The 27,740-nt window shown below is 32.8% G+C and overlaps 2 protein-coding genes and 1 long non-coding RNA gene across 4 annotated transcripts; all 3 read right to left on the reverse strand.

The window, feature by feature from the left end:
- Window positions 1-5,295: 5,295 nt before the first annotated feature.
- Window positions 5,296-11,448, reverse strand: LOC126724314 (uncharacterized). 2 transcript variants are annotated; one of them, XR_007654912.1, is made up of 14 exons: window positions 11,344-11,448; window positions 10,692-10,799; window positions 10,343-10,431; window positions 9,365-9,464; window positions 9,157-9,249; window positions 8,525-8,622; window positions 7,933-8,357; window positions 7,716-7,814; window positions 7,509-7,598; window positions 7,328-7,424; window positions 7,042-7,229; window positions 6,605-6,716; window positions 6,415-6,491; window positions 5,296-5,817 (listed from the first exon to the last, which is right to left on the reverse strand). It is a non-coding gene; the product is annotated as an uncharacterized LOC126724314 (long non-coding RNA). The 2 variants fall into 2 exon arrangements; XR_007654911.1 differs by having other exon boundaries at window positions 6,415-6,716; window positions 11,344-11,445.
- Window positions 11,449-11,676: 228 nt separating this feature from the next.
- On the reverse strand, window positions 11,677-13,261 carry LOC126722736 (putative disease resistance protein RGA4). The gene is made up of 2 exons (XM_050425886.1): window positions 11,788-13,261; window positions 11,677-11,693 (listed from the first exon to the last, which is right to left on the reverse strand). The coding sequence occupies exons 1-2, from the start codon at window positions 13,259-13,261 to the stop codon at window positions 11,677-11,679; spliced, it is 1,491 nt and encodes a 496-aa protein (XP_050281843.1).
- A 7,114-nt stretch (window positions 13,262-20,375) lies between these two features.
- Window positions 20,376-21,860, reverse strand: LOC126722739 (putative disease resistance protein RGA3). Its single transcript, XM_050425893.1, has one exon. It carries the CDS (start codon window positions 21,792-21,794, stop codon window positions 20,376-20,378), a length of 1,419 nt encoding a protein of 472 aa, XP_050281850.1. The 5' UTR covers window positions 21,795-21,860.
- Window positions 21,861-27,740: the final 5,880 nt, after the last annotated feature.

Consider the following 27,740-nt stretch of genomic DNA (forward strand, 5'->3'; position numbering starts at 1 on the left):
AATAAGAAACAAAGAAAATCTATCTATAGCTTAAGAAACACAATATACTAAATTAAAGAGATAAAATTTTCGAAGGACAAAATATTATAGATAATTTTATAAACAGATTATACACTTAAAAAGGTTAGTAATTTATAACACTTACCCCCCATTATTAGTATACAGACATCAAGAAATTGTGGCTTTATATTTTTTAACTTGAGAGAGGAGTAAGGTTGCTAGGGTTTTGAGGTGTTATAATGTTTTTATGTAAGGTTGCTAGGGTTTTGAGGTGTTATAATGTTTTTATGTAAGGTTGCTAGGGTTTTGAGGTATTATAATGTTTTTATTTTTATTATTTATTTTTAAATATTGTGCTGACGTGGAAAATTGTGGTGCCAGCAGAGGCTTCGGTTATATATATATATATATATATATATATAGATAATAGCACCACCCTATATTTATGTGATAGAGATCTCTCATCTAAACTTGAATTAAGGTTAATTTTTAAGAAAATTTTTATGTCCACCATATTTTCACAAGTCCTAAGTTATTGATTGTGATTGGTTCTAATTTGGGCTCACCGTTGACATCACTTTCTTACCTATTAATAGCAGTCTACTACTTAAGATTTGTTGCAAAAATATATTATTGATGTAATGTTAATTTTTAAAGGAAGTCTACAATCATCAGGAAAAACATCAAATTCATAAGGATTTTGTGCATAGAGCACCCACAAAAGATGTGTCTATCCAAATAATCACATTATCAAAGTTAGAAAAACTACAAGCTTTTGGTTAGTTCATTACAAGCTCCTCGGGTCAAATTCATACTCTTACGGATTTGGTTGTGTACGTAGTGAACTAGCGGCCCCTGTTTCTTTCTTTAACGAGCTCATGTGTTCAACCAGTCCACCGACTATTCTAATGTCTATGTCACATTCTAAAGAGTAAAGAATAATATGCTGCCTTAGCTCTGAAGCATGCGTGACAATTTGCCTAGAATCTTTCTTTTTGGCCTCTTCTCAACTCAAGCAATTGAGAGCAATTATGGTATGGAAGATCTGTTCCACACAATTTCAAAGGCAGGCAGGTACACTCCTTGTGATCCCACAAACTACAATCTCACGAAGCATGAGACTCAGCATTTAGTGATGCTCAGAACTTTGAAGTACAAAACTCGCAAGAAAAATGTATTTGATATAAGAATATATATTTGAAAAATAAGGTCTGATACGTAGGGACATGACAATTAATTAATTAAAAGTTTGATACATTAGTTTGTAAGATGGTACTAAAATTTTATAATACATCTAACGTGTCAATTGTTCTTTTATTTTAACTTTTTTTTTTTTTTGATTTTTTATGCTTGACATATAAAGTTGATTAAGTGTGCACAAGGGTAAGCAATCCCACATGTACAGGGAGTTGCTGGTGCTAGAAAATGTAAATTCTTATTCTATAGGTTCATTGATGGAGAAGTTAAGTGTTGCATGACACCAAGAGCTTTCTTTAACTTGCTTATCCAGCCTTTCCTGTAAGAATTATTAGATTATTATTTTTTAATGAATTATGGTCTTAAGTCTAATCTATACATATCTAAAAGCTAGAACGTAATATTTATTGTTGCTATACTCTAGTTAAACCATATCAGCAGCCATGACATTATCATTTTTTTCCCAATTTTTTATATAATTTTTTATCATTTAAAGTGAATTAAAAATTCCATTATATTACAATCAAAATATCATATTTATCTTATTTTTAACTATTTTTATTTATTATTAAATTTTCAATTCCATTTTAATTTTTCATATTCTCACTACTCTCTACCTTAACTTTCTTCAACCTTTCTCATTCCATTTTAACTTTTCATATCCCCACTACTCTCTAACTTAATATCATTATTTTTCTATCCCTTTATCTTCCTTTATTTTTTACTTTTCTTATTCTTATCCTCATACTATAAATTTGTCATTCCCTCTCTCATTCCATGCATAATTTTCTATTTTTTCAAACACAAAAGGCTCTCTCTCTCTCTCTCTCTCTCTCTCTCTCTCTCTCTCTCTCTCTCTCAATATATATATATATATATAATTTTTTTTTCTGTTTTTGGTTTTTTTTTCTCACGTCTCTACTTTAGGTTGATGAACTTTTGTATTCTTTAGAATTCTCTTTTGAGTTGATATGATTTAGTTTTGAGTTTTATGTTTTTATCTTTTTTATTCTCATTGATTGTCAAATAATATCCTATTACATTATAAAAATAGTATATAAAATAATGTTATTTTATTACATAGCATAACTAAAATAATTTGGTGTTTATCACTATACATTTCATTTTTACTATTTTTTTCTTCTCATTCTATTTTATTCAACATTTAAATTTAGCAACATCCTCCATATCATTAAATTATATATATTTTGTCTCTTTTTCTTTTAAATTAAACATATAGTAATTTATTTAAATTCAATAAATAAAAATTGTACTTATTTGTGTTGAATCCAATACATTGAAACATTGGACCTAAATCCAAACCCAATTTAACAAATAAAAAATGCAACAAATAAGCCTATTTAAACCAACGTTAGATATGCATCTTTGGTTCAATATGTCAAAGAAAATGATAAGATGAGGCACTGACACCCAATGATCCAACCCAATCAAACACCAAATTAGTGATTGTTGTTACAACAATTCGTTGGATAATATATAGTTATGCAAAGGCACTAAAAGAAAGTTTACAACAAATCAGCAATTCTAGCAACCATGAACACTGTAGTTTATGATCTGATAAACCATAGGAACCAGGGTGAATACCACGATATTTATATGCTGCAAATAAAAGTGTCAAATTCAAGAATTATTATAAATTTATAATTTGTTTTTTTGTTTTTCTATCATTTATTGAAGGGCTATTCTAGCCTTTAGGCCCATGCAAGGTATCACTATAATGTAATGGGCCAATGACAAAATTTGAGGGCCTAAAAGCCATTGCAAAAAAAGATGTTATAGAACTACTAATTTTATTAACAAAATAAAAGTAATTTAATGTGACAGTAAATATAATTTGTGTTACATCAACAATAGGAACAAGGTGGACTGAATTAGAACAAATGGACGGAATAGGACCCAAGTGGACAAAATGGACTGAATGGGATCAAATTGGACCGAATAGGACTGAGGTGGACATACTTGACAAAAGTGGACTGAATAGGAGTAATGTGGACTAAATAGGACCGAAATGGATAGAATGGACCGAATAGAACTAAAGCGGACCAAATGGCCCGAATAGGACTGAAGTGGATCAAAGTGGACAGAATGGACCGAATAGGACCAATGTGGAACAAATAGAACCAATGTGGACTGACTAGACCGAATTAGACCGAAGTGGACAAATAGGACCAATATGGACTGAATAGGACTAATGTGGACTGAATGGACCGAATTAGACTGAAGTAGACTGAATAAGACCGAATGGGCCTGAATCGGACCGAATATAACTTTAGTGGACAGAAGGACTAAATAGGACCGAATAGAACCTAATATAATCGAATAAGACCAAAGTAGATAGAATGGACCTAATGGGACCACATTGGACCGAATAGGACCGAAGTAGACATACTGGACCGAATAGGAGTACTGTGGATTAAATAGGACCGAAGTGGACAGAATAGAACCAAAGTGGAAAAAATGGACCGAATCAGACCAAAGTACACCAAATGGCCAGAATAGGACTGACGTGGATCAAAGTAGACTGAATGGACGGAATAGGACCAACATGGACCACAGAGAGCCAATGTTGACTGAGTGGACTGTAGTAGGCCGAAGTGGAAAAAATAGGACCAATGTGGACCAAATAGAGCCAATGTGGACTGGATGGACCCAATTAGACTGAAGTGAACTGAATAAGACCGAATAGGGCGAATTAGACTGAATAGAATTTTAGTGGACAAAGTGGACTAAATAGAACTGAATGGGACCAAATTGGACTGAAAAAGACAGAATGGACCGAATATATCAATATGGACCGAATTAAATGTATGAATATTTATCATTTTTATTGCATTTTTAGGTTCATATTTCTAATTTCTAATATCTATTTTAGTTTTTTTTTTTTTTTTTTTTTTTTTTTTAAACTCAAAACTAAAGATTTTAGCCCAAATATAATAAATTTCATATTTTTCAACTGGAAAATAAAGATTTTTTTTTTTGGGAGCTAAACTTGAAAAGAAAACCTACAAAAATAATCAAGTTAAGACCCAATTAGTATAAAATGGGCCGAAGGAGGACTGAAATTGACTGAGTGGACCAAATTGGACTGAAGTAAATCTAATTGGACTGAATAGAAATTTTTTAATTTTAAGGAAGAACAAATTATCTTCAAAAAGATTTAGAGAAAAAATTATACATTATATTACAATATAAAATAATTAATTATTCTCACACATTGCGTGGGTCTGCAACTAGTCTTATAATGTTGAATTTGGTCCAAACTCGTAAATATTTTCTTATATTAGCTCAACCAAACATTTGACCAAAATTTGTAAATGTGTACAATAAAGTTGATCGAGTGAACAACAAACTTTTGTCTTCATCCTCAGTTATACCAAATGAATGATTACAAATAAAAGTTCTTAGACAAATACTTGCAACGAATCTTTTCATTACAAAGAAATTTCTAACTAGTCCACTTGTTGGGTAATTATCATGTTCTGCTTTGTACCAGTGCCATTCCCATCTCCTCTAATCTTACCTTTCTTTTACTGGTGGAGAAGATAGATGGGTTAGTCCCTAGGTCTTCCTCTTAATAAATTTGTATTATTCAGCACAAAAAAAAAAAAAAAAAAAAAAAAAAAAAAAAAAAAAAAAAAAACTAGCAATAGAAAGAGACTAAACCTTCTGCCAAGTTTTATGCCATTAACAACCACCCCATCTCTAAATCACATTTGAAAATGTACTCATCATACCTTGCAAAATCACAAACTAACATAGAAATTATAGAAGTATGCAAGTATGTGTGGTCAGAATTGAAGTTCTAAGAGTTGCTCGCTATCCGTGAAATCTGCATTGATCATATCATTAGCATTAACTATTTTCCCAGTTTATCTAAATGACCCAAGTGTAATACCAGAACCAACCCAACACCAAGTTGGCTAGGCTGACCATAGATTGACTGTTGTGGGAAAGGGTATCTGGATACACTCCCACATAAGATCTATTTATAAAAAAATTATGTCTTTAGAAAAATCTCACAAATAAATATTATGTGTAGAAAAAAAAAAAACCACATACAAGAAAGAACACCAAGGATTTACGTGGTTCGGCCTTTGGCCTACATCCACGGGAGGCGACAAGGAGAAAGTTTCACTAACAAATATGGAGAGTACAAAGGTGGTGTAGGACCACTCACAAACCCAAACCCCAATACACCCAAATAACTCTATCTCAAAGAGTTCTCTCTCAACTCTAACATAATTCAAGGCTAAACAATAGTTGTCATCCATGCAAAGAAGTCAATCCGAAAAAGCTAATAGACAATCCAATTCTAATTCATATCAACATTGACCACCACAGTTACATAATTTCTTGATTCAGGACAGCCATTGCATCTTTAATGGCTTGGGTAGATCCATTGCATCTTTAATGGCTTGGGTGAATTCACTTTAGCCTCTACATTCTCCTTGTCTAGCTAGGAATATTATCTCCCAGCTCTTTTAGTTGCTTCTAGTATGGTACAAAACTGAGTTAGCATGGTTCTTTGTGTCTATGGCATCCCTCATTTCCTTGTCTTCCCTTTGCAAAATTTTCAGCTTCATTAACCATCCTATCCACCTGCAACATTTTTATTTAGTGCATACAAACATGGGTTTAGTAACATAATTGGGTTACTATTATAAAATGTGAATGTTTCCATTTATTATTATTTATTTATTAATCGAAAAACATAGATGCTAGAAATGCTTAGATTTCATAAAGAAAAGAAAGATATAGGTTCTTGAAGACCATGGTAGCATCATTGAAAGGGGTAACAAATATAAAAAAAGAAGCCCTTGAGCTATAAAATCAAAATTAAAGACTAAGAAATAAAAGAATTTTTATTTTATTTTTTTATTTACAAATTAGCATATAAACAAGAAAAATCATTTCCTGCCAACAATGGCTATGGTAATAGGAGTACAAAATAACTAAGTAGTAAAATGCATTAATACAGAAATGAGTCTTGATTTACTTGGAGTTTGGTGATGCAATCTCTTATATTTCTATAGTTGCATTTGTTATATATATATTCAGTTATTTCTCAGATGGTTAGATAATTATATTCGGCTGAGCTAGGTTGGATTTCAAGATCATTCAAGCCCCAAATGAACCAAAAACTTTAATTTGAACAAATACCAAACACTTCATAACAACAGTTTTTTCAAAACATACCTTTTCACTTGGCAAGGTGCTAGTACTAGTTATGGAGATATCCTGCTTCTTTCCAATTCCCTTGTCAATTGCAGTGACTGAAAGAATACCATCGGCATCAATACCAAATTTCACCAAAATTTGAGGAACTCCAAGTGACACATGTGAGATGCCAACTCCAAGATATGTTGTCCCTCACAAACTCTCTCACCTTGATACTCGTTTATATTCATCTGCTGCAGTGGAAAAGAAAACAACCCTGAAATTGGTAAGGTTGGGTTCCTTCAGATAATCTACCATCACACCACCTAAAGTTTCAAGTCCTGAAATGAAAGTCACAAAAATAAATATTAATGCCTTAACTATCTCAACAATTAATGCAAGTTCTAATAAGTACTACAGTGGGCAATAGCAGAAATAGAGAGCTCTAAAATGAAAGTAATAAGCAACATCCAGAGTACAATGTCACTAACTTCTCCAGCTAAAACACTAGCCCTGAAATGAAAGTCACTAAAATAAATATTGATGCCTAAACTGTCTCAACAATTAGTGCAAATTCTAATAAGTACTACAGTAGATAATATCAGAAATAGAGGGCTTTACGTTTTCTTCCATAAATAAAGAGGAAAAAAGAAGAACAAGACAAACCTGAACTATAGCCCCAAGAGCAACAACTTCATAAGGATTTACAGCCACATTTGGCTCTTTTCTAGTCATTTCCTCGTGCTCCTAAATGGCTGGGATGCGAGTTGAACCATCAACAAGATTACTTCATATATATATCTTTGAAGGAAAGCTTTGTATCTCTCAAGGTAGTTTCAAAAGGTGATAAAAGCCTAGGAAAAAGTAGATTGTAGTTGTAATCCACGGAAGTGATGGAAATCAAACGTTCATTGATATTTCATACGAGAGTAACAATTGTCAATAGGCATACCTGTCTAGCAAATCTGAACACAATTCTAAAAGTTTGACCCACCGGTGTGGTGTCAATGTGTTTTAGGCCATCCGTAGCAGTTGTAATGAAAGATAAACTGGAAAAGCAAATGGTGTTTCTATGTGATCATGGCAAATGGAGGGATCAACTTAAGAAAGAAGGCATAGAAATAGCCACATACCTAATATTAGTCAAAGTTAGAGATGACAACTTCATCTATGCCTTCTCAGCAATCTCTGTAAGACCAGAGCTTGCTTGTCTTTCAAAAGATCTGTGCCTTCTCAGTAAAGTCATCTAACCTTCTCAGCAATCAATTGTTTTCTATTAAAATTTATAGAATGTAAGGGTGTAATTTAGTAACAACTAACAATAAATCAGAAAGATCTACCAGTTTCTCTTGTTCCAACCTTGTCAAAACCATTGCTTCTTGGATAAGTGTCACCCAAGGTAGAACATATCTTAAATATTCCATCTCCAACCTCAATAACTGTGTAGAAAAAAACGTAACAGAAGAATATAAGTTGCATTTGATCACAACTCAGGATTTTTCAAATTTGATTATAATCAAACGTAACATTTAATTATAGACAAGCTAACTGACTTACCTATATCGGCTTCTCAAATTCTTTTAGTATCCAAGCGGTACATCCAATCATCATATTTCCACAAAAGATTCCAATTCTTCAGATAATCGTCATTTGCTAGATGCTTAATCCCTATAAAATATTTCTCATGATAGTTCTTGTAACGAAGTTCAATTGGATGCATTAAAATACTGTTATGCATATAGGTAAAAGAGTTACAATTTCAAAAGCATTTAAAAAAAAAAAAAAAGAAAAAAAAAAAAAGAGACAATAAGCCTGTTTTGTTATTGAAACAACTACATTAAGATGAACATATTCAATAAGCTTATGTTTCACAGAGGGAGGTTGAAAAGTCCAATAACCAGTCACCCTGAACTTAAGCTCTAACTGAAGCTAGGAAGTAATATCGTTGCTAACACCAAGCTACAGTCTTCGTCCTTTCCAACCTATCAGAAATTAGTTTGAGAATTAAATTAAAAAAAAAAAAAAAGTGAAGAAATTAATACCACTACTACTACCATTTTGCAATCAAATTTCCAAAAATTCAAAACAAATGAACCATTTAACCTAATCCATAATGTAAGATATATAAAGATAGGTATGAGATATGTACCGGTTTATCTTTTTGTAGTTGTGGTGAATTTCCATTTCATGTATTCAAATTCAAAGTTCCTGTTTATCAGAATCCAATAACTGATAGACTCACTAAACCTGAAACAAAAAGGAACAATGAAGAGAGTCAAATTGGTATTTGATAAATTCAAAGTGAAGTTAGAAAGGAGATGCATGCGCATAAGAAAGTATAGGAGTTTAATCCCTCTAAATGAACTGACACCAAATATCTTTTGTTCTTTCTTTTTTCTTCATATTGGTGTTGTGAAGCATCTGCTGATGTGAAGAACAATTTTTCTTCCCTTACCAGATAACAATATAATGAGATAAAAGATTATGGTTATATTGTAGAGAATAACATGATTACTCATTTTATTTCATATGCTTACAAAGTAGAAAGTGACAAACTGAGAATAATTAGAGTTAAAAATATAAACAAAAAAGTCTGAGGCTTCAGTAAAAAGTCATCAGACATCCCAAGTATCAGCTGCACGCAAGACGAATCCATCCTTGAAAAGGTACACCTCTTACTGTTAACACCATGCTGTGATTTTTATCCATGCCAAACTACTAGATATAAGTTTGAGAACATACATTAATAAAATACAAAAGAAAGGTCAAAAAGATATTTACCATTCTCATTTGTGGCAACAAAATTGCAGTACTGACTCTCTTTGGGGAATAACCAACTCTTGTCTGTTGTCATATTCCAAGCTTTTCAATACTCTGCTCACAAAATCAAATTAATGGAAAAATCACTGCACTTTTAATTGAAGGGAAACAAAAGGGAGTTGAATAATTGATTAAACGAAGTATGGAATTTTAAAGGAGATATATAGACCTATAGTATCGTTGGACCAAATCATCCTTCTAAAACACTATCAAATCTAGGGATGCAAGAGTCTTGGACCATTTCCCAACAATTTCAGCCTGGCATCATTCTGAAAAAGTGAGTAAAAAAACACATAACAAAGTTTCAAATATTATGTTTTATGTCGGTTTGGTTTACAGAAATAGAACGCTCTTTCAATGTGAGAATTCAATTGATTTTTTTCTCATCTTTCAAATGACAAGCTATGAATAACTTTATATTTTTATTCATTCCAACTTTGTATCCAAATCTTGTGCATAAATTAAATTCATCCCAGCATTTCTACATATCTAAACTCAAAATATGAAGCCATACTTTTAATCCAAACTAAGCTATCATTAGACAGTGAACAAAAATCAGCAATTATGTAAGAACCCAAAAATCCACATCTGGATATTTTTGTTTGTTGATATAAATAGGTAGTAATAATAAAGAGTTGAAGAAAACAAAATGATAAATACCTGAATGTAAAACCACTTTCCTAGAGGCTGGTCAAAAATGACCATTCACTAGAATGTTATCAAAATATCAACAAATGCCAGACTTCACTCTATATAGTGTGATGTATGGAATATATGACAAAAGTGGAAGTAAATTGGTTGTTCCAAAGAACCGGAAGTGAAGTGCTATGCCAGGGCAGGGGAACAGGAAACAAAATGGCTCCAAAGAAAGAAATTGGGGTTCCCAAATGCTTTAAGAGAGCGTAACTCTTTTGAAGAAGTTAAGGGCTTGAAACTGACTACTGCCTTCCTGAGTGTACTTTGCCCAAAGAACGCAACAGAAAAGTGTCATTTTATAATTTATATAAAGATAGAAAACAATATAATGAACAAACAAATGTGGATTTATGCATCTTCCCTCTTGGGTCCCCTCTTAATATAAGAATCATATCAGGAATGAACATTTTACATGAGGGAAAAAAGAATGAACCCAAAACAAGATAATCACCTTAGCTGTTGACTGGTTGCACTTTTTCATATGGTTCTGAATATGCCCAGATACGTACACCTCCTTTCATTCTGTGTTTCCAATTCATTCTACATCCAATTTCAAAAGTGAGAAGAGTAAAAAACATTACAATTTGAGTTACTGAAACAGTAGAAGATTGTTAATTCTGAGCAATGTAGGGCCAACCCATCCCTATTCATTTTTTCCAATTGTTAGACATTTTTGGATTGATTTGAAAGCAAATTGATTAACTCAAGCACCATTGTTTTGATAAACACAAATTGGAAATCCCAATGCTATTCCAAAAAATTCAATAATCATTAAATTATTAATGAGTCTAATTGAATACCTTAGCTGCGTCAACTTCCCAAATCTTGAAACTATCCAAGTGATTTATCCTATGACCATATTGCCCCAGAAACTTGTTCAAATTCTTTAGACAATTATCTCCATGAAGCTGTTAACAGAACACAAAGCATGTACTTTGAAACAATAATATTAATAGTTATGATAATAACGCTATAAAGTAGAAATCCGAAGCAATACACAGTTTGGTTGCTGAAAGATCAATAAAATTTAACAAGAAAACCTCTAATTTTTTATTACCAGAAAACCTAAACAAAATACCAAAATAAATAAATAAAAGTCTCTGATTTTTGATTACCAGAAACCTAAACAAAATACCAATTCAATTATACCGGGGCTGAATATATATAATATTGTTTCTATAAAGAATAGAATTAGAAAAAGTGACAGATTCTAATTAAATATATGGAAATCAACGTAGAGCCATTTTTTTTGAAGAGAGATGCTATGTCTATAACATTTTTACAACAAATCACAGGTGGTTAGTTGTTATTGGTTCAAATTTCAAACTAACGTTAAGATTACTTTTTTGCTCCAACAATAACAACGAGTAACAACTTGCCACTTAGAATTTGTTGTAAAAATATTGCATACATATCTTTTTTTTTTTTTTTTTGAAAGCATAGAATGCGTACCAAGTGAAAGAGGGGAGTGGTCGTTGCAGAAGATGAAGTAGAGCTGTTTGCTGCTGTGGTCTCACCACCATTTGATTTCCAAATTAGGGAAATCCTTATCAATTTTATTTTTGTATTTTTCTGTTAACTGAGGACAACCATAAATTTCCAGTTTTTGTATAGACTTGAGAAAACCATCATCAGGTAGTGTTGTGAGATTGGGACAGCCCCAAAGGATAAGTGTTTCAAGTGCAATCGGATTCCTAATTGATTCAGGGAAAGTAATCAAATTGGGAAAGTCTTGAATTCGCAACGACCGTAAAGAAGTGAGACAACTAATCTCAAGAAGTGATGTCAGATTAGGCTCGCATCTATAAATCTCAAGATATTCAAGTGAGGTGAGCTTCGAAAAAGTCATTAAATTGGGACAGTTTGAAATTGTGAGCTTTTTTAGGGTGGAAATACATTGAAGACCCACAGGGAGAGACTTCAGTTTCGGAATGTCACTGAAACGTAAATCACGGAGGCAAATGAGGCATCGCCATTCCATGCCATCATCATGCATGTCTCTTAATGGATCGAACTCCTCACAAATGTAAATTGATAGCAAACAGAGGGAGGTGAGATAACGCACCGCTCCAGACATAGATGTTACTCTAGGACAATCCAAAATTCGTAGTTCCTTGAGAGAATTTAGTGCCCACTCAGCCGGAAGAGACTCTATATCTTCTATAGAATCCAAAGTCATATTATTTAATTTGGAGAGAGGAGAAGAAGAGGACAGTAAAGAGGAGGAAGAGGCAACTAAAAAATTCATTGACATTGTCTCTTGCAAAGGCTTCACACTGACATTCTCTAAATATAGAGATTCTTCGAGATTGGGAAACAGGGGCATGGAAGTCATTTTAGGGCAATTAATAATCCGCAAACGAGAAAGACGAGGAAATAAAGGCAGTGAGTGGTGAGACTGATCTTGTTGATAATCTGGTGTTGACGCAGATGTTGTTGCAACTAAATCCCTCCCTGTTCTCTCCCACCATCCCTTCAAATTAGGGCATGCCTCTATTGTGAGTGACTTCAGAGATGAGAAGAACGGTGTTGATAATATTGTGGATGAAGCAGGCACCTTTTTACTCATATCATTATCGGATATGTACTCCAAATCATTCATGGTGTCAAGCCTTAGAGATTTTAAAAAGCGGAGATGAGACAATGATGGTAGATATCGGCATCTCTTACCATTTTCTATCCTTAAATCAACAAGATATATGAGAGAAGAGACCCAACTTGTAAATTTCACACCATTGTATTGATGCACTTCCAAATATTTGAGATTTTGGTGTGGCCAGAGGTCTTCTAATAACTTCTCATCTTCATTATTATCTACTTCATTTTGACGATACCATTTTAATTTCAATTTTTCAATATGTTGCTTCTCCCTTAAATTCACAACAATGGATTCTGAGTTAACTTCTTTCAATCGTTCCAAATGTGAGATCTCTAATGTACCTCGCAGGTTTAGCTTCTTCAATTCGCCTAATCCACCAGTATGGGAGGAGGTGCTCACAATGAATAATTGTAATGTTTGAAGTGAAGTCATTTGCCCTAATCCAGAAGGCATATGACTCAAATTATCACAACCATCATTATAAAGATGTTTGAGGCTAACCAATTCTCTCATGTCTTTGGGTAATTCTTTAAGACCTTCACAACTACAAAGTTTTAATGTTTGCAAATTCAACAATGTAGTAATTGAATCAGGGAGAGTTTCAATATCCTTATTAAAAGAAAGATCGAGGTACTTTAGATGTATTAGTTTCCCTATAGAATTTGGCACTCTTGTGATCTTCAATTCATGTAAATCTAATGCACGCAAGCGTCTGAAACCCAAAATAAGAGTACTCAACATTGAGTCATCCAACACATTCGATCTATACATTTCACATGTTTGAAGAAATGTACGTATCTTGTTTGATTTAATTGATGACTTTAAAGTTTGAACAAAAGACAATTTAGTAAAAAACGGACATGATACATGACGATTTTTTTCATGAATATTATTGCTTTGAAAATTAATGATCCTACACTCCTCAGCTGCTATAGATTCTGAAAGATCATGAATTAAATCATGCATCTTGTATTTTAGGATTCCATAGACATTTGTTACTTCTTCAAAGAAAGATCCCCAAAGTAAATCTTTGAAGTACTCATCACCAATCAATATATTACTAAAAGCTGAAGCGTAGAGTTTAATTATGCTGCTCTCATGTTGCGCCACATCAGCTGCCACGTCATTTTCTTATTTTAAAAAAATATTCATCCTTCAATTTTTAAATGGTTCTTCTAATTTACAGCCCTATAAATCTCATCAATATACATCCCAACCCACTACTTCAATATAAATTTGTATGATTAATGCAGCCCACCTTTTATATATTGATTTCCACTATGAAGCCCAGCCCAAAGCCTTTTCAGTTCACCTTAAAGGAAAAAATAAAATAAAAATAATAATGAGGCTTAAAGGGAGGATAATATTACGTTCAGATTTTTGAAGATATGTAACATTCATGCCAGTTTGAAAAAAAGAAAAAAAAAAAAAAAAAGGAAAGCTTAAAGGGAGGATTGGGTTTTAAATATGTAACGTAGAGGGGAGATTAAAGGGAGCAAAAAGGAAAACAAAAAAACAAAAAAGAAACGTACATTCAAGCTGGTTTGGAAGAAAGAAAAAAATAAAAAATAAAAAATAAAAGAAAAGGGAAGCAAAAAAGGGAAGGAAATCAAAATTAAAAAAACAAAAAAGGAAATCAAAAACAAAAAAGGGAAGGAAAACAAAAAAAGAAACGTGCATTCAAGCTGGTTTGGAAGAAAGAAAAAAATAAAAAATAAAAAATAAAAAATAAAAGAAAAGGAAAACAAAAAAGGGAAGGAAATCAAAATTAAAAAAACGTACATTCTTGAAATAAATAAAACATACATTCTTGAAGCAAGCCGGTTTGGAAGATAAAAAAAAAAAAAAAAAAAGAAATAAAAGAAAAGGGAAGCGTTCAGGGTTTTGCTTTCAGGGTTTTGAAATATTGTGTTCAGGGTTTTGAAATATGTAACGTAAAGGGAAGCTTAAAGGGAAAAAGAAAAAGAAAAAAAAAACGTTGAAGTCTTCAGGTATTGCTTGAGAAGACAGAGAGTTTGAAAGCTACCCACCTTCTTGCTCTATTGTTTCTCAGTATTTAGAGATACCTAAACTACAATTCTGATTGGTCTATAAAAATGGATTTCAATGCTATTTCTGTTGAATTTTTATTTAGTTTAGCCAATCTATCATGACAAGTAAAAAAGGGTAAAGTAACTTTTTGTTGATTATTTTCTAAATGTAATTTTTCTTCTTCCGCATGTAAAAAAGACAGTATATTGAGGAAGGAGGGAAGACCGAGAGACTGCCATTACAAGCTTGTGCTAGCAAGTTGAAAGGTTGCCGTTGAAGAATTGTAACCGTTGGAAAATTGAAACGCTGATGAAGGGTTGTTTTTCTCAAACCATGGAACACGGTAGACCAAAAGGTGGGGAGACAGAAAGCTTTGCCGATTAAATTTGAAACTGTGAAACACAAAAGTCAGGCTTGGGTTTATGTTGTAACCGTGAAAAAAATTAGGTTTGACAAAGGGCTTTAGTTGAAAACGCTTTGGGTTTGGGCTTGGGCTTTATAGTGGAATTGAATGTATAAGAAGTATACATTTTTTTATTTCAAGAATGTACGTTTTTTTAATTTTGATTTCCTTCCCTTTTTTGTTTTCCTTTTCTTTTATTTTTTATTTTTTATTTTTTTTCTTTCTTCCAAACCAGCTTGAATGCACGTTTCTTTTTTTGTTTTTTTGTTTTCCAGCTTTAAGGGAAAAAGAAAAAGAAAAAGAAAAACGTTGAACTCTTCAGGTATTGCTTGAGAAGACGGAGAGTTTGAAAGCTACCCACCTTCTTGCTCTATTGTTTCTCAATAACGGTTGCCTATCTGATTTCCTTCCTCCCTTTATTCCTTTCCACGTGGTTTATAAATGCTGACAGAACCTCCCTGCTTTGGTTGAGGTATCTCTACATCTCAATTCTTTTTTTGGGTGCAAAACTTTTATTCTCTGTTTCAATTATTTTTTTTTGGATGCAAAACTTTTATGCTCTATTTATATTGATATGAGATGCTTTTATTTTATTTTATTTCATTTTTTATTTGTTTATATTATTTGAGCATCCTTGGCATGCCATTGATGTGTTTGTGAGATTGCCTGAATGTCATTTCAATAGTACTATAATTTTACTGCCCAAAAAAGTATTTTATTTTACCTTGGTTTATTTGGAAACAGACAGGCTTATTAGCAGTTCATCTGTGGCGGCTGGGAATGGTGTCAGTGTCACACCTATTGGACATGTGGTGCTTTGTTTTGCGAAGGAAGTCAAAATTACTACTCCACCGAGTTAGTCTTCTATAGAACGTACAAGGTCTACCTACTACTACAAACTTTTCTTAACAGACGATCCTGCTGAGTGCTGAGGAAGAATCTAGCAGATTTCACTCCATGGCAGCAAAAGTAAATAAACATATTACAACACTAAAATGTTATTATTGTTATATATTTTGAATTAGTATCTTATTGAATTACAATTTTTTTATATTTTTAAGGTCCACGTCATCATTTATATTATATTTTTCCTTCAATTTTTAAATGGTTCTTATTGATATTTTTCACTGCACTTTCCATTGAAAAGGTATCGTGATCATCTCTATTAGCTGTATTCTTGGGAACCCACCAAAGTTTTATGCTTTTGTCAAGGCTTCCACTATAGAGCAAGAACCTACCACCAATATTACTTGATGATTCTTGCAAGCATTTGACTGGACCTTCATGGCCACTTAATGTTATGATTGTTATATATTTTGAATCAGTATCTTCTTGAATTACAATTTTTTTTTTTTTTACATTTTTAAGGTCCATGTCAAATTTTGTTCAGGTTTTTTTTTTAGGTTCAAGGCCATCGTCAACTTTAATGGTGAGGAGTTGTTAGATGCTGAGCTGTTGCCGAGCTGTTGATATCTACAAGGTTTGTATATCAAGTTGAGGCAGGTTGTGTATGTTTACTGTTTTAAATTTCATGTTGATGATCATGACATGTATTGGTTTGGGGAAAAAATATAGTTGCACTTTTAATGGTTTTCAGCTCACTATGAATATAATTTAGTATAAATGTGTCCACATCTTTATTTGATTAATCTTCAGTTGCATAAGAAAGTTAAGCTTAAAGTATAAACATATATTTTATTGCAATTGCATCAAGGATAAATTGTTGTTGGACAAAGCTTCATCCATCCACACTATCAAATTCGTCCCAAATTAGGCATGCCTAGCCACTGTAGATTTTCCATGTTAACTTCTCTTTTTACAACAAAAACTTCAAAGTGCTCAAAGTTGTTCAGTAATGGTCTTACCTCCTCAATGATGTTTCTAACCATGTTGATCAATATCCATATGGATATGTAGCTGAATCACCTTCTAAAATATAAGCATTTTTCTATTCTTCATGAGCAAAATTCCAGCAACATAAACAGCCACCAGCTCAACTTCTAGAGGATCTACGAATTGTCTATTTTTTTTTAATGCATAGCACTGTCATTGGAAGAAACACTGAATTTTAGATAATGACACACATTATTGTTAAAGTTTTAAATTTTATATCCAAATTTGCTGCTAAAATATAATTAAAGTTTTGGTCATTAATTTCCTTTGAAGCACTATTTGTGCATCAATTTTCCAAAGAAGAACAGGGGGTTGGTTATTTGAGTGAGAGTGCAATTATTTATGTAAATCTGAATGCATATGTAAATTGCAAATATGACTGCATTTTTTTTTTAGAAATTTATTGTTGAAAACTTTCACAATGTGACACCTTTGATGGTTGAACTAATTGTTGCTGCCGACAATCTTTTAAAACAATTGAGTGAAAAAGATTGTTTTGACTTCGATGAGATAATGTAGAAGAGAATAAAATATATAAAACAAATTCCTATTTTGTAGAAAGTTTTTCTTCCTTCACCCATTGGTACACATAATGCATCCAGCCAACAAAAAAAAAAAAAAAAAGTACACATGATGTAGCTATAGGGTCCCCAAAAGAGAGAGAGAGAGAGAGAGAGAGAGAGAGAGAGAGAGAGAGAGACATTGTATAAAATTTCACTGACGGCTAATTTTTGGTCACTCACACGCACACCTTTTTGAGTCTCAAGTATCAACCCTCCAGTCCATGTCTACACCTACTTTTCTTTTCACACCCAGCATTTTATTTTATTTTTTAAAGTCTTCCGTTTGTATTTTTTTCCCTTATATATATATATATATATAGTGCAATTTGTGTTTCATACATTTATTGGATAATTGAGAAATTCTGACATTGATATCCTAATGTACAATCAAAGGGTAAAAGGCAAAGAATTGTTTACATCTTCAAATATGTTAAATATTTTTACAAATTTAGTAGACTATTGGTGGTGGGATTGGTATTGAACTTGGACTTGGTCTTAATGTTTTGGTATTTAACTTTTGAAGACAATTTCAGGTGATGCAAATAGGATAGGTTTATATGGTAGAAAGGAGATGAATTGAATCACAATAGTCTTTGAGATTATGCATTTGAAAGTTTATGGGATATTGAGAAGAAGGTTTGATTTTTTAGTGATTCATACCAAACAATAGTAGTAGTTGCCACTACTGCATAAGATTGGTTTAAAAAACTAAGGGGGCCATTGGAAGTTGTTATGGTTTTTAGTGCATTTGGGATATGACTTTGCAAATTCTCTTTTGTAATGCACAATAAATGACCAAAGTACATCAACCATGTGCCTCTTTGGTCCACAAGTGTCATTGATAGATCCAGAGCTATTACCACTATGGATGCAAAGGTAGCAGTCTATCTGGATAAAAAACAAATATGCGAGTAGTCAGAGATTGATACAGTTGCACATAGTCAGAACATATTACTTCTACTTTTCTGCAATGTATTGTTTAATGAGTTGCTTTGCTAGGAAATTCCATAGTTGCCTGAACAATTTGTGTAACCAAAGAAAATAACCAAAAAAAATATGACATTGTTGAATGATTTGCTTTGCTGGGAAATTCCATTGTAAATAAAGTTGGAATGTTTCTTCAAGTATGTCCAGCACTCAATTATAAATAAAATGAAAAGGCTATGCTAAAATATTTTGTATATTTTCTTTTGGTCGTGTAGGTTGTTCATATTTTATACCAGTTGATTACGGGTTATAAAATTGAGGTTGTATTATCTTTTGGTGTGCTAAACTATTTTTTATATTATCTTTTGGTTTCTACCAGATTATAATGGATTATCTTTGGGAAATTTTATAAATAAAAAATTTTCCAATTACTTTAGAAACACATGGTATTCAAATTTTGAAATAACCGTCAGATGAGATTGTATAATAATTTAGTAAAAATTCCAAATTCTTTAGAATCACATGATGTTCAGATTTTGAAATAACCATCAGATGAGATTGTAATATGTTTAGAGATTAGATATTTTCTATTGAAAAGCATGAATGGTGCAAAAATATCACATAAAAGGTCTTGGTGTTGAATGATGTGGACATCTGTCATCGTTCTGATTACTATTTTAATCACCAGTTGCTCACAAGTTACCTGTTAATTTACATGTTTTTAAGCCGGATGGTTTCTTCAAGTATTTGTAACTTTTAATTATAAATCAAATGAAAAGGCTATGCTAAAATATTTTTTAACTTTTATTTGGTTGTGTAAGTTGTACATTTTTCCTAGCAGTTGATTACGAAATATCTATTAAGTTGTAAGTTGAACAGCTATAGATTGAAAAGGCTATGCTAAAATATTTTTTATTTTTATTTTTCAGTTGTGTAGGTGGTTCATATTTTGTACCAGTTGATTACGGATTATCTATTAAATCGCAAGTTCAACAGCTGGATTGTTTCGTAAAGTATGTCCAACTCTCAATTAATGAAAAGGCTATTATAAAATTGAGATTATATTATCTTTTCATGTGCTAAAATAATTTTTATATTATCTTTTGGTTTCTACCAAATCATAATGGAATACCTATTAAATTACAAGTTCACACAAGTTGGATTATTTCTTCAGGTCTCTCTAAAATGAAATATGTAGCTAAAATAGTCCTCATATTTTAGCTAAAATAGTCCTCATATTTTAGAATCACATGATGTTCAGATTTTGAAATAACCATCAGATGAGATTGTAATATGTTTAGAGATTAGATATTTTCTATTGAAAAGCATGAATGGTGCAAAAATATCACATAAAAGGTCTTGGTGTTGAATGATGTGGACATCTGTCATCGTTCTGATTACTATTTTAATCACCAGTTGCTCACAAGTTACCTGTTAATTTACATGTTTTTAAGCTAGATGGTTTCTTCAAGTATTTGTAACTTTTAATTATAAATCAAATGAAAAGGCTATGCTAAAATATTTTTTAACTTTTTATTTGGTTGTGTAAGTTGTACATTTTTCCTAGCAATTGATTACGAAATTTCTATTAATTTGTAAGTTGAACAGCTATAGATTGAAAAGGCTATGCTAACATATTTTTTATTTTTATTTTTCAATTGTGTAGGTGGTTCATATTTTGTACCAGTTGATTACGGATTATCTATTAAATCGCAAGTTCAACAGCTGGATTGTTTCGTAAAGTATGTCCAACTCTCAATTAATGAATAGATCTTTTTTTAAAGGAATAGATCTTTTTTTATTATTAAAATTTAATTAAAAACACTTGAAACAACTTAATTACAGTCCTCTAAAGTTTTCACCTACCATGACGCTAATTTTGAATTTATAAAATTCTTTCTATCTAATTTTAAGTTAATTAAAATTTCCTAACTTGGGAAGACGGATGATCATCTCTTGATTGACTACAAGGCCAACTATAGTTCTATCCTTTCCACATCTAATTCCAAGACAATACCTTCTATCATGAATCCTACAGTATATTGTTTATACATATATAACATGATCATTAAAAAAATAACCACGTGCAACGCGCGGGTCCGTGACTAGTATCCTCTAATTGTTGGTTTTTGTTTGATGATTGGATAAACCCCTGTGCTATCCATAGTTGTATCATGGTGTCCTTATCCATTTCATAATCTTTGGGAAACAAAGAGCAAAAAGCAAAACAACTCTTTAAATGTGATGGGAGATTATCATAACTCAACTTTAAAATTGGGAAAATCTCATTTCTTTTAATTACATTTGTTAGTAGATTATTCTTCATGAGTAACCATTCAGATTCTGTTTCCTTACAATATAACACATGTCCTATGGACATGATGGCAAGGGGTACCCCTTGACATATTTTTACAATCTCCCTTCCAATTGTAACTAATGTAGGATTATTGGTGACTTGCCCTTTACTAAATGCCACTTGCTCAAATAAAATCCAGGATCGTTCTTCAGAGAGACCTTTGAGAATATATGGTGAAACTGTGTGTGTAATCTTTGCAACCAATCTACTACGAGTAGTAATTATAATCTTACTTCCTTTTGAACCACCCATTAAAATATCCCTCAAGTTTAACCATTTTTCACGGTCTTCATTCCATACATCATCCAATACTAGTAAGTATTTTTTTCGATCAATTTTTTCACGAAGTTGCCTTTGCAATTGATCTATTTCCAAATTTCCAAGTGCATAACCTGTAGCAGATGCTATTATCTTTTCAATAATTATTTTTAACTCGAAGACATCGGAAATACATACCCACATTTTTAACTCAAAACAATTTTTGAGTTTCTCATCATTGTACACATATTGAGCAAGTGTAGTCTTCCCTAGTCCCCCTATCCCCACAATGGGAATGACCGAAACATTCTCCTCTACATTAGAGTCCAATAATAGGTCTATGATAGCCTTTCTATCATCTTCCCTCCCAATAACTTTTTCTTCACGTACAAATGAGTGAGTTGGTTCCCTCTTCCTTCTCACATCATTTGTCTCTACATGGTATTCTTCCAAGCGAAAGTTTTTCCTATCTTCTGCTATCGCATTTAGTTTTTGCCTCATTGCCTTTATTTTACTACTCATCTTACCACGAAAAGCTAGTTGGTTTGAACTTGAAAAGAAAGTGCGTACCTCTTTTGTGACTTTATTCCCACTCACTGCTCTTCGCCGCATAGCTTCAGTGGAAAATTCACTCAACAAGTCATCTGCATCATAAACTGCATCGTTGAGCTTTTGGAGCCAGTCCTTGACTTGATGATCATGACTCTGTTTCTCCGCTGCATCCTGAAGTACAGCTTGAATTGTGCACACAGTGTTCTTGATTTTTTCAAGCTCACCTTTGACACCCCACAGTGATCCAATCTCTTGGAAAGTCTGAGAGCCCAAATTTTCTATCATTTTCTGTGCAAGACCAAATAGGATCGCTTCAGCCATTTTTTCTTAGTGGCCAAAAGGAACGCTGACAGAATGAGAGGAGAGGTAGAGGGTTGGCTTGAAGTGATGAAGTTTGAGCGAAAGCAATGCTGCAGTGAAGGAGGAGAAAGACTTTTAATGTCATCGATGTCATTAGTTGGAAATTTTGTCCACTACCTGGAAAATTATTGTACCTGTCATATCATCCTTTCTAATGGTAGACTGTCCAAATTTTAGACCACTGAAACTCAATTTTAGCTAACCAATTTTCATCTTTAAAAAATATTTATATCTTAGAAAAAAGATATAATTAAAAGTACAGTATAATAGTACTCTCTATCATTTCAATTTTCTTTGTTTCCAATTCAACCAAATATATATGATGGAAAGCAAATATTTTGTACAGGGTTAATTACAATAGAAAAAATATCAAATATCTTTTTTTTTTTAAATTTAATTTTTAGAAAAGGCAACACATGCCAAGTGGTTATATCTTCTTTGTTGTGGTTAATCTTATATAAGCCTTGAGATATAATTAAATGAACAAATGCATACCTTTTTCACTATTTAAGTGGGGAGAGAAACAAATGGATAAAATGATACATTAGCCTTAAGAGAGATTAATAAAGACCATATGCTCAAAATTCAATTAAGTAGGCCTGGCTTTTAGTGTGATGAAATAATTCTTGCATGGATTATCTCTCTGCAGAAATGTCGACAAATAAAAGGGTTTTGAGTCTCCTATTTTGCAAATGATAATTAGTTTATATCACTTTCAATTTTTCTTTTTAAATAAATATTTTTCTAATCTAACTTTATGTTGAATTAATTGATTATTCTAAAAAATTTCTTTTAATTAAAGAACTTGGCTCCTTAAAGTTTGGGATAGTATTTAATTTAGCCCCTTACATCTCATTTTGACTCTTTGTATTTAATTTCATTTTTATATTGGCTTTGTTGTCCATTTCCACTAGTAATATGGTGACAACTATCATAATACCGATAACTTGACTTAATAGACACCGGTTATTTGATGGTGAATGGTCAGATTACTAACAGAAATAAACTATAAGGCTAATATGAAAATGGAATTAAACATGAAGGAAGATAGCTCCAAAGTCCAAACTATCTAGTTTTGAGCTAAACATTTTTCTAATTTTTTACAACTTCTTTAACATAGCATGTTGTATTATAAAAAAAAATAATAATAAAACATGTGGTGATTGACGCATAATAAAATTTCCGTCAATGGTAAATTCATACAAAAGTGATGTTGCTCCACTTATAATTTACCTTCTTAATAAGATATATTGTAAAAAGAACTGTCTCTAGTATTACTTGTTCAAAAGTCACCTTCCAATAATGATGATAAAAGCATCAAATTAGAAGTGAGAAGCTTGAGAATTGAACTTAGACCAAAATATCAAAAGAAACATTGAATAGATAAACCCATGGAACTCAAAAGAAGGGAAGTTTATGTCTTATTCCTCCCATTTCCATCAACAGCTCTCAAAGGCCTAGATGGCTTTTGTTGATGATAAGAAAGCTAAGGAGGTGGAATGGCCAACAATATTGGTCCCCTCAGGCCTTAACATCAATAGAAAACCGTGTGGACCTTTATACCTTGCATTATTTCCATTTCCCCATCTTGAATTGAAATTTAAAAGTGATTTTTCCTCAAATTCTTGAATTTCAGTCATCCTTAATTAAATTTTCATGTGAAGATAAGGCTTATTAGTCACAAGAAAATCATCTGGACTCTATTATTTTCTTGAATTATTTTTTTTTTCTCCATCTTATATCAAAAACAGTCTAAAACATTGAACATGTGATGATGTGAAGCCTTAGCGTTAGCCTTTCCTTATACTATATTCATTTGAGTAGGCTTAGTCGGCCAGATACAAATTCCTCAACTAAAGCCCACAACAAAGTCCATTCATAAAAGGAGTACAGATTTTCAAATTTTTTTTTTTTTTTTTTTTGAGAAAACAGATTTTCAAAATCTAACTTTAAATTCAAGGTTCATTTTATGGTATACAGTAGTACAAATTGAAATAATAATAAATAAACGGCATTGTACAAATTCATAAAATAAACCAAAAACAAGTGTTGAATTTTTTTGAAAAATTTCAGGTTCGTAGTCAACATTTAAATGCTTGTACAATTCATTCTCAAAAAAAAAAAAAAAATGCTTGTACAATGATTTATTTTCTCAAATAATGTGCATACAGTAAAATCCAGGCCAGCACTTCTGCATGTCTAAATCCAAAATCTGAAGCCATACTTTTAATCCAAACTAAGTATCATTATACAGTGAACAAAAATCAGCCATTATTAAAGAACCAAAAAACTACACCAGGATATTTTTGTTTGTTGATGTAAATAGGAAGTAATAATAAAGAGTAGAAGGAGACAAATACCATAATATAAAACTGCTTCCTAGAAAGTAGTTGTCAATAGTGATCATTCACCATGATGTTATTGAATATCAACAAGTACCAGATTTCACTCTGTTTATTCACCAAAAAAAAAGAAAAAGAAATCATCTTATAATTTATATGCAGGTACTAAATCATTAAAATGAGCAAATAAATGAGGATTTATATATCGTTCTTCTTGGGTCTCCTCTTAATGTGAAAATCATGTCTAGAATGAAATTTTTATGTGAAGGAAAAGAGAAAGGAAACAAAACAACATAATCACCTAAGCTGTTGACTTGTTGCTCTTGTTCATAATCATAAGGTTCTGAATATGCTCATGGATATTAATACCTCATTTGTTCTGTGCTTCCAATTCATCATTCTACATCCAAGATCAAACAAAGTGAGACTAGTTAACAACATTACCAATTGAGTTACTAAAAAGGACCAGGATTGATAATTATTGCATGCTTTTGTGTGTGTGTGTATATGTATGTATCTCCGAAAATGTTGACTTTGCAATAATTATTAGACTTTATTTTTTTGATTTGGAAGAAAATCAATTAACATAACCACTGTAGTGTTGATTAGCACAAATTAGAGTGTAACTTAGCCACATCTGTTCCCCAAATCCTATATTGCCCAAGAAAATTATTCTAAACCTTCACATAATCTATTTTCAATTCTTCTCCTTAAAATTTAAGAGATTCTATTAATTTTCTTGTAAATTTATAATGACGATCTATCTATTTTCGTTTTTTTTTTTTTTTGTCCTTCTATTAATTAAAAAAAAAAAAAAGTAATGAGCCAGTTAAAGAGGACGAGCTTTTAAAGCGTACGACCGATAGTAAATTTATTATGCCTGAAACTTAGTTGAAAAATTTATTATGCCAGTCATATCATCATGAATTCTAATGGTAGACCATGTCCAAAAGTTGGACCCCCTAAGAAGTGCACTAAACTTATGGTACATCAATTTTAGCTAACCAATTTTCGTCTTAAAAAAAATTATATCTTAGAAAAAATTTTCTTTTCTTTAATGGCTTTAAATTTTGGATAGGTTGTCCAAGATTCAATGCCGAGGTCAACATGTAATGCCAAAGTCTGCCGTCCTGATCAATAATTTTATATTTAACATTTTTTTTCTTTTTTAATTTTCAATATATAAATTTTTGCATATTAAATTTTTTAATTTTGGAGTTTGTTTAGTAGTGTTGTCCTAATAACATTACTTAAGTGTTGTAGAATTACATATAGATAAAAAAATATTGTGAAAATGTGTTATGTTGTTTAAACAACAAAAACTATTGTTTAAATACTTCTATCAATATTGTTAGAGATATATATTAAACATATTAGTCTAATGTAATAGGCCCAAGCCTATTCCTGCTTATACTAGTAGTTTAGGGTTTAGTCGCCTATATATACTCGTGTTAGGGTTCATTGTAACACAGGTTATTGTACTACACTCTCATACAATAAAGATGTAGCCCTTAGGGATTCCTCCGTGGATGTAGGCCGTCAAACCTGAACCACGTAACCCTCGTATTCTCATTGTTCCTATTCTATATTTCTCCTTCCGCATCCACTCTAGCATTCACAACATGGTATAACACATCGCGTTGCTAATAATAATGTTATTTAACATGGTATCAAAGCCAAACTTCGTTCTTGGCATCAAACAAAACATCTCTAACAAGTAAAGAAGAATATCACGTGCACACCACCATCAGAAGTCACACATGCTTGTCGATTGGATTTAGACTCCATGGCATCTTGCAGCCACCATGGCTCACTGCTGTCTCCAAATCTTCAAGCCCAAGCAATCAGTGCCTCTCCCTATCAGATCTGTGCACATCAAGCCTTCACCTAATGAAACCAACAAGACATAAGTGCTCCACGGCATATCGTGAACAAAACCCAGGAATCCGACCTCCAACGGCAGCCGCACATGCCACCACGCGTGACCAATGGCTCCTAGAACTCTCACACGTGCCGCCGAAGATTCTCGACTCCCAGCTCGAATCTCAGTCACACACGCCGCCAAGACGGCCTTATCGTCCACCGTTCCACTTGGCCTAAGAATCTGGTAATCATACGAGGTCACATGCGCCAACTCGCGCCGCCTGCATTTCCGGATCTTTCCCACGCATTGCCATGATTTTCGATTGTGTAGCTCATCCGTTGGCCACACGCGCTGTCCTATCGAACATGTCGACCACCAATCTGCCTATGGAAGAAATATGGCTTTCAATCGATGTTGCACACGCCTCCACGCGCCACCTGGGTTTCTGGCGTCTCCTTCACCCGCCGGTGGAACACCCACGCACTAAAAACTTCTGCTGATGTCATCTGACGTCACCGAATGACGTCACCTCTCCACGTCAGCATGCCATGCACGCCCTAGTCCATGTCATCAGACACGTCATCTAGCCACGTCAGTAGTGTCGCCTTGTCAGCACCACGTCACCTAGCTGACCGTTGACCCGGCCGACCCGACCCGGACCACCCGGATCTGACCCGTGAGCCCTGACAGTTGACTTTGACATGGATCAGTTGACTTTGACTTTTTGCGTTGATCTTTGACCAAAAGTCAAAATTTCCAAAAATGGCCTATTTTGCTCAGTTTTTCACGTAGATTCCGATTTTGGTTTCCGTTTCTGCATTTGAGACTCCAAAATTGGTCAATTGGCATATTGTTTATTGTGGTTTCTTTAAAGGCATTCTTCAAGGCATCTCCAAGTGATCTTCTCATGCTTATCCAACCTCAAGCCTTCATTGAGCTTCCGCCTTGAGTTTGAGGGAGGGTGTTAGAGATATATATTAGACGTATTAGCCCAATATAATAAACCCAAGCCCATTCCTACTTGTACTAGTAGTCTAGGGTTTAGTTGCCTATATATACTCATGTTAGGATTTATTGTAACACAGGTTATTGTAATATACTCTCATACAATAAAGATGCAGCCCTTAGGGATTCCTCCGTGGATGTAGGCTGTCAAGGTTGAACCACGTAACCCTCGTGTTTTCAGTGTTCCTATTCTATGTTTTTCCTTCCGTATCTACTCTAGCATTCACAACATGGTATAACACATCGCGTTGCTAATAATAATAATATTTAACATATATATATATAGATATATATTTGTGTTTATATTATCATCTCGTTGCCTTTCACTTCTTCAAACATTACTTTTTGTGTTTATCCTATCCGTCTTCAGATCCCACCCACTCCCAGACGAAAGTCTCAGTTTTGTCTTTGACTTGGTCTCCCCTTTCCTTCTTTTTCTTCTAGTCCTATTTTATTTTCACACTTCAGCCAAACCAACCTTTTTGGCTCAAAAAAAAGCAACACTTGACCAAATCAAGAGCACTGTAGTAAAAGCTACTGGCTCTTTTTAAATAGTTAGGAGAAGTAAAAGTAGAAGTATATACAACTGTGGGCCCGAAAATTCATGGCCCAGGCCCGCTTTATATATCAAGGCCCAGGACCTGATCTGAGAAAACCTATTATCAAGGATAAGCTTAAGGCACGGATAGGATAAGT

Source organism: Quercus robur, chromosome 4 (genome assembly GCF_932294415.1).
Source record: "Quercus robur chromosome 4, dhQueRobu3.1, whole genome shotgun sequence".
Lineage (NCBI taxonomy): Eukaryota > Viridiplantae > Streptophyta > Magnoliopsida > Fagales > Fagaceae > Quercus > Quercus robur.

Bases quoted from the DNA above. Each gene is read 5' to 3' on its own strand.
- LOC126722739 (XM_050425893.1), bottom strand. From the start codon at position 21,794: ATGGCTGAAGCGATCCTATTTGGTCTTGCACAGAAAATGATAGAAAAT.
- LOC126722736 (XM_050425886.1), bottom strand. From the start codon at position 13,261: ATGTATAGATCGAATGTGTTGGATGACTCAATGTTGAGTACTCTTATT.